This window comes from Polypterus senegalus, chromosome 4 (genome assembly GCF_016835505.1).
Source record: "Polypterus senegalus isolate Bchr_013 chromosome 4, ASM1683550v1, whole genome shotgun sequence".
Classification (NCBI taxonomy): domain Eukaryota; kingdom Metazoa; phylum Chordata; class Cladistia; order Polypteriformes; family Polypteridae; genus Polypterus; species Polypterus senegalus.
The window spans coordinates 202,252,865-202,265,819 of record NC_053157.1 but is presented as its reverse complement, the minus strand read 5'-3'; the positions used below and the strand labels follow the sequence as shown (position 1 = coordinate 202,265,819).

Sequence of the window (12,955 nt, the reverse complement as noted above, 5' to 3'; positions counted from 1 at the left end):
TGAGAGACCACTAATAATTTCATATGTTCTTTAAAAATCTGTATCAGTCCTTAGGTAACCATGGAAATCACTTTTAAGAGGCCTAAAATACAGCATAAGATGACAAAGAGCTGCTTTAGAATAATTGCAGAATTGCAGGTGGCTTTGACAACCACAGTTTTTGAGTGTTTTAGTAATCTTGTTGAGCGAGCAAACCCAAGCAGCAGTGTATTCAAAGAAGCAGTTACTTGGAAACAAGCAATGAGGCCAACAAAACAAAAAGTTTTGCTAGAAATACAATAATGACATAAAGGGAGCTGAAATTACTTAGAACACCACCAAATAAGCCATCTAATTTTTCCAGCTTTCACACACATATAGTAAATACACTTCAAAAAACATATAATATGGAATATGACTTTTTAAAAATATTGCCAAGAATAAAACATGTCTTAAAAAAACAGAACTCAAATTTATGCTCCTAAAAGATCACAGTGGCCCTTAAACATATGTCAAATCCTGAACAAGGTTCCCGATTTAAACTTTGTTTTTTATTTAACTATTTTTTCCTGTATGACAAAATGAATAACAAATAAATATGAACGTATTTATGTAATAACATCAGTTATTGTTGGAGAAGCATGCCATGCAGAATTGATTCATGTGGCTATAAGGTTAAAAGGTTTGGTTAAAACTGATGGATGGGTATCACTCAAGAGGCATTATTTTGCTTACTAACTTGCTTATTAGGGAATCATCATCTACTGAAACACAGATGGAAAAATGAACTATTCAGAAAAAGAGATCATTAGGGTCAATGCAATGCAATGCAATGAATTAGCCACAAAATAAGTTTAAAACATCCAAATTAAAAAAAGAAAAACGTATTTGAGTATATTCAAACTTAAGTCAATGATTCTGGGCATTACATGAACATTCGTATAGGTTTTTTTAATACTTCATGGCCACAGCAAGAACAAAACACAAAAAGTGGGGGAAAAAAAAAAAAAAAAGATTGTAGCAGTGCTCAGACAACTGTTATTTAAATATAAAAGCGATCAAACACCTGGGCAGCTGGACCATACAGTACTGGGAAAAAGTATTTGCCCCCTTCCTGATTTCTTATTTTTTTGCATGTTTATCACACTTAAATGTTTCAGACCATCAAACAAATTTAAATATTAGACAAAGATAACCCAAGTAAACACAAAATGCAGTCTTTAAGTGATGATTTTATTTATTAAGGGAAAAAAAACTATCCAAACCTATATGGCCCTTTGTGAAAAAGTAATTACCCCCTAAACCTAATAACTGGTTGTGCCACCCAGCGTTTGCAATAACTGGCAATGAGTCTTTCATATTGCTGTGGAGGAATTTTGGCCTACTCTTCTTTCTAGAATTGTTTTAATTCAGCCACATTGGAGGGTTTCCGAGCATGAACCTCTTTTTTTAAGGTCATGCCACAGCATCTCAATTGGATTCAAGTCCGAACTTTGACTAGGCCACTCCAAAACCTTCATTTTGTTTTTATAAGCCTTTCAGAGGTGGGCTTGCTGGTGTGTTCTGGATCATTGTCCTGCTGCAGAACCCAAGTGTGCTCCAGCCTGAGGTTTACGAACTGATGGCCGGAAATTCTCCTTCAAGAGTTTTAGGTAGAGAGCAGAATTCATGGTTCCATCAATCACAGCAAGTCTTCCAGCTTCTGAAGCAGCAATGCAGCCCCAGACAATCACACTACCACCAACTTGTTTGACTGTTGGTATGATGCTCTTTTTCTGAAATGCTGTTACTTTTACGCCAGATGTAACGGGGACGCACACCTTCCATAAAGTTCAACTTTTGTTTTGTCAGTCCACAGAATATTTTCCCAAAAGTCTTGATGATCATCAAGATGTTTTTTTGGCAAAAGTGAGATAAGCCTTTATGTTGTTTTTGGTCAGCAGTGGTTTTCACTTTGGAACTCTGCCATGCATGCAATTTTTGCCCAGTCTCTTTCTTATGTTTGAGTCATGAACACTGACCTTAATTGAGGCAAGTGAGACCTGCAGTTCTTTAGATGTTGTTCTGGGTTCTTTTGTGACCTCTTGGATGAGTCGTTGCTGCACTCTTGGGGTAATTTTTGTAGGCTGGTCACTTCTGGGAAGGTTCACCACTGTTTCATGTTTTCTCCATTTGTGAATAATGGCTCTCACCTTTAGAAATGGCTTTGTAACATTTTCCAGACTGATATCAATTACTTTGTTTCTCATCTTTACCTGAATTTCTTTAGATCGCAGCATGATGTCTTCTTATTTGGGATCTTTTGGCCTACTTCACTTTGTCTGACAGGTTCTATTTAAGTGATCTTTTGATTCAACAGGTCATCAAGGAATTTTGTGTTACTTGGGTTATCTTTGTCTAATATTTAAATTTGTTTGATGATCTGAAACATTAACTGTGACAAACATGCAAAAAAATAAGAAATCAGGAAGGAGGAAAATACTTTTTCACAGCACTGTATAAAAGCACCATCTTGTTTTTAGTCAAATATTGTCCTAAATGTGTGCAAGTTTAAAACCACTCAGCTTGTTTGGAACAGAAGCACTATCTCTCACCCTTGCCACATGAATTTTCTTATGGCGGCGACCTCAGCCTTCACAAAAAGTGCTTTCTCCTGCACTCCACCACAACACTTTCCATTTATCACAACTGTCTGCAGCAGCAAGACACGTCATAATTTGTTTGTAGTGCAGGACACCTGCAGAGTGCTACTAATGGGACACATACATCACTGTCATACACTATTCACGCTTTACAGACTTGCAGAAAAAAAGGGAAAAAAAGTAAAAGTAATAATAAAAAAGTGATAGCTTGCTCTGTTTCTCTTGGCCTTAGAGCCATTTTTTAAAGTTTGGAAATAGTGTTGCAACCCCTGATGCAAATAATGCACTATCCTAATCAAATGCATACACAAATTTCACAACTAGGAATTTCCAGAGTGAAAAAGAAGCATGGCTAAAACTGCTGCAGACTGCCGTTTTACATCTATTCAGACATTTAAACATGCTATTGTATAAGCTTGACTGATTTTCCTAAGGGAAATTCTTTTGTTCACAAATGACTCCTGCTTAACTTAAAACTTGGTTTATCTAATATAATATCTACGAGCGAAAATCAAATGTAAAGACAGCTTAAATCTTTAATACCAGTCTCTGTGACCAGATGAACATAACTCTCATTTCTCCACATCACCCTGCAGGCCTTCTGTACTTCTTGTATCTTTCTAATAATGTCTTCATAAATTATGACAAGCAGCTTTTCAGTGGTTTCCAAATCCAGGTATAAACCGCTTCCCTAACCTCATTATCAGGGTTGAACCTGCAAACGTGTATGGCCTCTTTAAGTGGACTAAAGATGTTACAGTCTCCTGGTGCTAGATCAGGGCTGTAAGGGGGATGTGGAAGACTGTTTGGGTACCTATCTTGCACAAACAAATGAGAGGAGACCAAGTAAGAATTCCATTGTACTCTGTACACAGACAAGTAAAAAGAATCTAAACGATGGGCTGGAGTCAGCTTTGCTCAACTAGATAAGACCAATTTATGCCACTCAGAGTACTGCAATTCTTAGTTTACACACACGACCCCAACTTCATTATAACAAGCACCAAGAAGTAAGTGACCAGCATAAGGAACAGCTCCACTTACAAATATCTATTATTCCAATACTAATCTCTCTATTATAAAAAAAAAAATCTTGGTGAGGGAGACGTGACGTGATCTTCTCAGAAGACAATTTGAAATCCCGCGAGAGGCACTTTAACTTGCTCCCAGCTCTTAAAATAACGACAAGAGACAAACAAAACACGCAGCTTGCCAGCAGCAGATAACCAGCAGATGATCCGACCACTTCTCCTTGCGTGCGTTCAGTCACCCTAACCCACCAAACCCCCACCATCCCCCTCAAATGCGAAAGTGCCAGAGACGCAAAGTGGCAAAATGACAGCTGCTGGACGGGCTTTGAAATGATTGGATAGCGCGACAAGCAGAACAGGCAGCTCGCCAGCAAATGATCCAACCGCTTTTCCATAGCGTGTGTTTAACCGACCTACCCCCCCCAAACAATCACAATGCGAGCAGCAGAGACACGAAGTGGCAAAAACGACAGCGACTGTACAGGCTTTAAAATGATCGACAGGCAGCGCGACAGCAGCAGCAGCAGCAGCAGAAAGACAACAGATCCTGAGCATGCCTTCAGCTGCCCCGCCCCCCCTTCACAACGCGAGCAGCATGCAAGAAAGAGATTTACCCACACCTGGAAAAAAAGGACAAATATTGTTTTTACAATGTCATGCGAGACAAGGCAGTGAGACATCATTTAAAACAAGTCCACGGACATCTAACCTAGCAGTTGTTGGATTGCTTTTGGCAGACACGATTCATGTGCTCCCAGCTGTTAAAACAACGACAAACGACAAGCTACAAGCAAAACATGCAGCTTGCCAGCAGCGGAAAGCCAGCAGATGATCCAACTACTTCTCATTAGCGTGCGCTCAGCCAAACGCCCCCCCTTACAATGTGAGCGGCAAAGACACGAAGTGCCAAAAAGGACAGCAGCTGTACAGGCTTTGAAATGATCGGGCAGCGAGCAAAGCAGAACAGGCAGCTCGCCAGCAGCAGAAAGACAGCAGATGATCCCACGGCATCTCCTAAGTGTGCGTTCAGCCACATCCCATTCACAACGCAAGCAGCATTATACGTCCTGCCAGAAAAACATGTAACCACACCCTGGGCCATAAATAAAGGACAAGTAAGTGTTTTTACAAAAGTTTTAAAGTAAAAGTGAAAATAATGCATATGCAACTATTCCCATGAAAATAACGATCTCTTTAAATTGCACATCCAGTAAACCAAACTTGGGGGTGGGTGAGCAGAGCGAGCAGGGTGCGGAGCCACCTAGTTTAACATGTGAACGAAAACACAAATATGTATAAAAATTACATACACAAAAGGTGGAGAATGGTAAGGTAAACCATTCATCAAAATGCAAGATGCACTTTTCGTGGCATTACACGTGTATTTGTTGCACATGCCAGTGTCGCTCAAACACAGGGAGCTCTGCAGTGTACTTCTGACTTTCTTTTTTCTTTGGTTATAGTCTTGAATAAAAGTGCACTTGTTTTATTATACTTGTACATCAACATTTATATGTTACTTACATAAAAGGCAGATCGAATGTTATTTATTTGGATTTATTTACTTACTTCCTACAGAGCGCAGAGCTATAGCGCATCTTTATGTGAAAACAGCAGTGTCAGATTTGGTGGGGGAAGGGTAGGATTGTGAACGCGACTGAGAGAATGAAACTGAATATATAAAAAAAAAAACAAAGCTAACCTTTACAAGTATCATACATTTACACCAGCTGTTACAGACTGAAATCAAATGATCAAATGTATGTTTTTCTCTAAACTAGTAAGAATAAAAGCAGGTCACTTCTCAAAACGGACTCGTTGGGGATCGAACCCGTGAAGTTTTGATCACCAGTCAACAGATGATACCGTTGCGCCACCGAAGCAGTCGTAGTAAATGCGTGTCAATGTTGCACCCTAACGAGTGTTGTTTTTCTGCAGTTATATTTTTGAATAGAAGTGCACTTGTTGTGTTATATTTGTACCTTTTGTGAAAGTGTTTCTTTGATATTTGGACTTCAGGCTTCACACATTATAAACTTCATGTCTACAATTTGTCAATTATTACTAAAACATGAAAAATTTTCTCTTTTAAAAATGTTTTTACTGTACATAGATTGTTGTAGACATGGAACACACATGAAGTGCATTTGTTCCAAATAACGATATACTATTTATAAAAGGTGTGATTTTGCTTGACTTCTCACTCTATACAACTCCAAGCAACTCCAAGTAAACAGACTTGAGCTGAGAAAAATGTGCGCCGGTGGGAGATGTGATAGCAGACTGTTTGCTGCTTATCAACACATTTAAAGGACAAAAGACGCTGACGGAGAGGTGAGAAGCGATTTAAGGTGGGATGGATCTACGAGTTTTTTCGTAGGCTATGGTAATTCTAGTGTTAAAAACCAGCAACCATGTTACTGCACCAGTAGGAACAAAGAGAAATAAAACAGTAAAAGCACAAACCCTTCATTTTTAAATGTAACATTTTCAAAACTCACACAATTTTCTTTTGCAACAGCTGAAATGTTGAACAACACACCACCAGCCTACCAATGCACCAGCAAGCAACACAACGAATGCTTATAATGGTTAAAGAAGAAAGAACTAATTGTCAACTGCCATATATGATAATAATCACTGCGTACTGTACTCACCATATGGTATTCTGAATTTTAGAAAATGACAACACTTCTATAGTGTGCCTAAAACGCACACTTCAGTATTCTAGTCTCACTAAAATATGGCTTCTTTCTGCTTTGCTCACTGTGTTACAACACAGGCAAGATCACTTGTAGTCATAAGTTCTGATCATGCACTTCATTGCAGCATGCAAAATGAGGAGCAATGGCGAAGTTAAGGTTTCAAAATCTGTTTAACTTGTGTTTTTTTTTTAAAACCCTTGATTTGATTAAGTTTTAAAAACTGTATTCATATTATCAACCTGCAATTTGACAAGGCAGGTAGGTTGAAATCTCATTTACTATGTAAAAAGGTTTGTATTTGGGTCAGAGTCTTAGGTGCTAACCATTTTTTTTTCTGAAGTGGTTTTCAACTTTATGTCAACAAAATGTTTAAACATTATTATGCAAATCCCTAGTCGGCACTACCAAATGCATATACTATAAAACATTAGCAACATGAGCAAAAAACATTACATTATAAAAATTCTGTCTTGTTTATGTAATAAAAATATAATAATGACATTCCTGAGTGCCATTGCCAAATAAGTTACACTAAGAAAATGGAGCACCAAGATATGCAAAGGACAATGAAAACCAGCCAGTACAGCACTGTCAAAAAGATGGAGAGGTCAGGAATTCAATGCAGGATTTCACAGATTTTAGATTAAGATGGATAAGAGGTGAACAAGCTGACTTCTGTTTCACACTACCTGACCAAAATATATTGTGCTTCATAGGGAACTAGGATGTGTCCCCTGTTAGCATTTTGCAAGAAGAAATAGTTAATTGTGTGTGAAAATATTTGCCCCTATGATTTTGCAGTTCTGGTAAAGGTTTTGGCAAGCGTGCTCAATACTTCTCTAACACAGCCATGAATTACTGCAGATTTCTATTAAAATAAAAATCCAAGTTAGCAGCTTTTATGAGTTTTACTATTGCTCATGGTATAAAAGGAGTTGCTTCTTAAGTTTCAGGTTCACGACCGGCCATCAGCAGTTACCACAGTACAAATGCCCGGACTGGAACCGATTGTGGTGTGTACCACCCAATCCTTGACAAAATACCACTAGAAAACTATTAAAGGGAAAACACTGCACATATTTCTAACGATACTTTAAATTGTTAACTTTACATTTCTGTAGGCTTTATTTAAAGATTATTCACCAAATGGGTTAAAAAAAAAAATAGTGTTATTTTTGCTGTTCTATGCACACAGTTAACGGCCAATAATATTTCTGAACAGATGTGTTCATTCACAACTCAAGCCTAAACTGCAATTATTTATAGATATAAACAGTTTCCTACTCATTTACATTTTTCCCATTATAATGCTGTGCTAAGCAACACAGCCTCATCTAGAAACATAAAGGCCATGGCCGGGAAAAAAATGATTATTTTAATTGAAATATATACAGAATTGACCCACATATCTCCGTTTATACCTGAACCTACACACCAAACAACCTTTAGTATAAGTATTGGCATCAGAAAACTTTGCATATCCTTAGATGCTCCACTTGCTCATTATTCATTCCAGTTAAAAGATTTATTTTAATCAAATCTGACAATAAACAACTACTACAACACTTTCCCATCTTATGAAATCCAATTCAACATAATCTATGTGAGGAGGAGTAGTACAAGCTATGGGAGTGAGATGTGGCAGATGAAGGTGGAAAGAAAAGAGAGAACAATAGCCAGGTTTCCATCCAAGGAGTTTTTGCGAAAAAATATTTAGCTCTTCAAATTTTAGCTGATGGAAATGCTAATTATTGATAAAATGTTGTACATGTCGACATAATATTTTTCCATTTAACTTTAGCGCATAAATCCCATATCGATACTTCAGATGTCGCAAAAACTACATTGGAAACATTTTTTGTCAGAAAAAAAGGGCTTTAACGCAAATAAATGTGTCACATGATACATTTTCAGCACGTGCAATCAAAATGAGAATAGCGGAGCGGTTCGCATGGTCTGATGAAGAGCCTCGTTATTTCTCGTGATGAGCCAATGCAGTAGCGGATAGGCTGGGTCTCCTGCTACTAAAAGGGGTACCTGAACTCCCTCCACATCAACTGTAGCCTGGGGGTGTCTCTCAGGATGTCTAAATAATACAAAAACCGCAAAGGTAGTTTACTCTGCCAGTCAAAATATTTAATAAACCGTGTGTTTCATTATCTAAACATTTTTTTTCTTATTATTAAATGGCAGATGTTTTAGCATATATGAGAAATTCTCTCATTAATATTAACTTTAGTTTTTTTTTATTAAACGTCGTTATTTTGTATTACAGTAATCCCTCCTCGATCGCGGGGGTTGCGTTCCAGACCCCGCGATAGGTGAAAATCGCGAAGTAGAAACCATATGTTTGTATGGTTATTTTTATATATTTTAAGCCCTTATAAACTCTCCCACCCTGTTAACATTATTAGAGCCCTCTAGACATGAAATAACACCCTTTAGTCAAACGTTTAAACTGTGCTCCATTACAAGACAGAGATGACAGTTGTTTCTCACAATTAAAAGAAAGCAAACATATCTTATCTTCAAAGGAGCGCCGTCATAAAGGAGCGCCGTCAGGAGCAGAGAATGTCAGAGAGAGCCGCTAAGAAAAAGCAAACAATCAAAAAATCAATACGTGCTTTTAAGTATACAGAAGCACCGCGATAAAGCGGCATTTTGTAGAGGAGCGTCCGTGTCCTCTGTGCAAACAGCCCCTCTGCTTACACCCCCTCCGTCAGGCAGAGAGAGTGAGAAAGATAGAGAGAAGCAAACAAGCACCACACGGGAAGCATATCTTATAGCATTGAGGAGTTTTAGTTAATATGTAATACATGCTCTGATTGGGTAGCTTCTAAGCCAACCGCCAATAGCATCCCCTTGTATGAAATCAACTGGGCAATCAAACTGAGGAAGCATGTAACCTAAATTAAAAGACCCATTGTCCGCAGAAAGCGGCAAACCAGCGAAAAATCTGTGATATATATTTAGATGTGCTTACATTTAAAATCCGCGATAGAGTGAAGCCGCGAAAGTCGAAGCGCGATATAGCGAGGGATTACTGTAATTCAAATTTCAGTTTTAATTAAAAACCTTAAGGGAAGCAGGTTACAGTACTAATTCAGTTGTTATCGCACGGAGAAGGGATGTTGAAAGGTAGGCTCACCTGTACAGATCCGATGCTGCAAACATAGCTGCATCATGGGCACTTCCAGGAGTGCCAACGCAAATGTCTCGTATCATGCAGCTGTCATCAACAAGGACCTGGAGAACAATAGATGGCCACCCTTTGCGATTAATGTGATCGCGGTAGCCTTCCGTCGGGGGAAGAATAGGCACATGCGTGCCATCCAGCTCACCGTAAATCTGTGGCACAAGATGCACCAAGGAATTGCGGTATGCAATTTCATTGGCCACCGCTACAGTCGGAAGTCTGATATAACGCCGGATGAATTTTTCTTTAATAGCGGTGCACACAGCATATACACATCGATGGACGGTAGTTTTACCAACCCCGAAAGTTTCTCCAACTACTCTATACACGGCGCAGGTTGCCAGCTTGTAAAGGGCGATAGCAATCCGCTTTTGGGTTGGAACCGGTGGTCGATGGCAACCTGTGATTGGCGCAACATCAGGACTGATGAATCCACACAACATCTCAAACGTCGGCCGTGTCATTCTAAAATGTTGCAGCCAGAGATTTTCTGTAAAGTGTCTCTCCACCACCTCCTCCCAGAAGGTCTTATTTCGTCGTCTCTCCCATACCCGTGGGTTTCATCGCACTGGGGTACTTTCTTCGAGCTCTAGGGCTATCGGACAAGCAACTGCTTCATTGTGCTGTCATCTTCGGATATTATGTACAATTCCAATTATTTGTGAAACTGAAATAACAGTAAGCTGGCAAATTTCAAAAAACTGTCTAAATAATCTCTCCATTTCTTTGTTTCTTTGTTTAGTGGAGGGGGTGTAACGTGGAAAACAAAAGGTAGATAATTTGCGACATACACAAAATTATGTATGGAAACGGCTCACGGGCAGATTTTTTTCCGCGATACAACAAAACTTATGCAACAGTTCGTTTTGGGGGGGATGATGTAATCACGCACACCATTTTATCGATAAAAAGCCAGTTGGTTAGAAACAGGCTGGAGACGGCACATTTTTTTTACGTATATTCTGTTTGTCGATAACAAAACGTTGCAAAAAACTGGATTGAAACTTGGCTAATGATCAGGAGTATTTGTGGAATGTGGAGTGAGAGAAAGATGAATGCTGAGTTAAGCGAAAAACTTTGTGTGTAGGCAATAGGTGTTGTGCGAAGGACAAGCAGACTAATGTGGTTTGAGCATATGGAGCAGAAGGCAGAAGATGATTGGGTTACAAGGTGCATCAACATGGAGATGGAGGGGAAGCGGCCCAGAGGGAAGCCTAGGAAGATGTGGTTGGAGGTAGCAACAGACTATATGAAAAGAACATGTCCCACCCCAATAGATAGCAAGGACCACAGATACTGGAGAACTAACCTGAGCAAACCCAGAAAATAGTCATTAAACCACGATGATGATAATGAATATGACACAAAAATGTATTTCTGGCTGTGACAAATTCAAGTCCTTACCTCGTGCTTTTGCCTCTTCTTCATTAGCAGCATTTATAATACTAGATGCAGAAGTTACTGGAGACTCTGTTTTCAGAAGAAAAGCCACTTGAGAAGCAATGGAATTGGCACTGCTGCGATCACTGCCTTCTATAACTTTCACAGTCTCATGAGACTCATCTATTCCAATCATTTCAGTCACAGTAGATGGTAAAAAAATGGTTTCTGGTGTTTCTTGGGCTATATCTTCAGGATTTTCCTGTACATCATCAAGCTCAAGACTTGGAGCAGCAAAGCTCATTGTTGAAGCAAAGCTAGCATTGATTTGTCTGGCCTCACTACAGCCTTCTGGCTCAAACCTCTTGACACTGTCAGCAATAAATGATCCACCCTGTCCATACTCATGTCCAACCTGCTTTGATTCTGTAAGCGAATCGATTTTCTCCTGCCTTTTCGACTGTATTGATTTTTTTCCTTGAGAAATGAATGAACTGGGGGAAGAAGACCTAGTTGAAAAACAGCCATCAAAAATTAAACTTTCTTTTAATCCATCCAGGGTTAATAATGACAAAGTTGATGATGATGATGACTTGTGCCAATAGGAACCATTGTCATTGACATCAAAATGTGATGCCAAAGAACCTTGAAAATTAAAATTGTCCAGTCCTTTGTATAAATAGGCTGAAATGTCTTCAGAGCCTCTTAAAGATGCAGATGGGGAGGAGAAGGAAGACCTTGGAAAAGGAGGTTCTTCAGTCTTACTCAAAAGCTTTCGTATCTCTTTTAAAGTTTTTGCCCCCTCAAAGGAATCATTATCTATGTTTAAATTTTGAAAAGATGTCTCAGATGCTATCCTTCCAGAAGAAGATTCAGAGGAGTTTAAAATAGAATTATTCATCTCAGCGTGACTTTCTTTGGTCAGCAAAGAGCCCGATGATAAATTTAAAGTAGGGCTGTTCATCACCTCAGTCTGATGATCTGAAGCCAGCAAAGAAATTGAAGGTAAATTATCAGGAGCAGATGGATGGCCAGAATCAAAGTTATTTATATTGTTTTGGAAATTTTCAGATACCAGTCTTCCAATCACAGAAGGACTTTGCTTCTGTGTAAAGCGTGCAAGAGACTCTTCAGAATTTAATTTGCTGCTTTCTGATCCAGAAGAGCAGGATTTCTGTAAAGGAATATCTAGGGAATGATCTATAGGATGAAAATCAACATGGGGACTGCACTGACTGACAGGTCTCTCAACAGAGGTTCTGAAATCATTTGTTATAGCTGGTTCTGAGGGCAATGGGGTTTCACTGTCAGCATCAGATCCTAATGGGACTGACAGGCTCAGAGTGGAATTGATAGACAAAATGCTTGATTGCGAGAAATCCCCTTTCAAAGGACTGTCTCCTGAAAAAGATACATTTAAAAAGAAACAAATCTTAGGAAAGGTTTTTGAACTATTAAAAACAATACATATTAATACAAAAAAAAAAATAAAATAAAAATCAACAGAACTATTTCTTATACTGACAAGAACAAACTGCAAGAATGTCTGTCTATGGAGTTAACAATTTTGCATGAGGCATTTTTATCTGTACATTGGCAAATAAGGATCATTATATTTGAAGTGGTGGCTTTTTTAAAGATTAGTTAACCATGCATAGAGAACATTAGTATAATGTGACAAATTTCAGTAACACTTTATTTAAAGGGTGTCTACATAGTGACTTCATAACATATGCATAAGCATGGCATGACATTTAAGAAGAAATACTTGATTAGTAATGAATATTTAAAATCAGTACAGTATTTGGAAGATGTTGAATAAAATATCATTGCTCTTTATAAAAGACAAAAAACTTTTTTGCAGCACTGCACTCATTCAAAATTCCCCATAATTTAACTAACACATGTGTAGCCTCATCAGAGTCCACACATGATATTGGGCTCTTTTTTATACAATGCAATGGTACCTACATTTATAAAACATCTACAATATATCATCTTGCAAGTAATACTATTATAAAA

At 38.5% G+C, this 12,955-nt stretch overlaps 1 protein-coding gene across 1 annotated transcript in view; it reads right to left on the bottom strand.

Annotated features, from left to right (window-relative positions):
* The window catches only part of alms1 (ALMS1 centrosome and basal body associated protein), a 121,229-nt gene that overhangs the window by 69,244 nt on the left and 39,030 nt on the right, over nt 1–12,955 (bottom strand). The window contains exon 7 of the mRNA XM_039751865.1: nt 10,958–12,334. Within this exon, the coding sequence (XP_039607799.1) occupies nt 10,958–12,334 (1,377 nt within the window). The remainder of the gene's footprint in view (nt 1–10,957; nt 12,335–12,955) is intronic.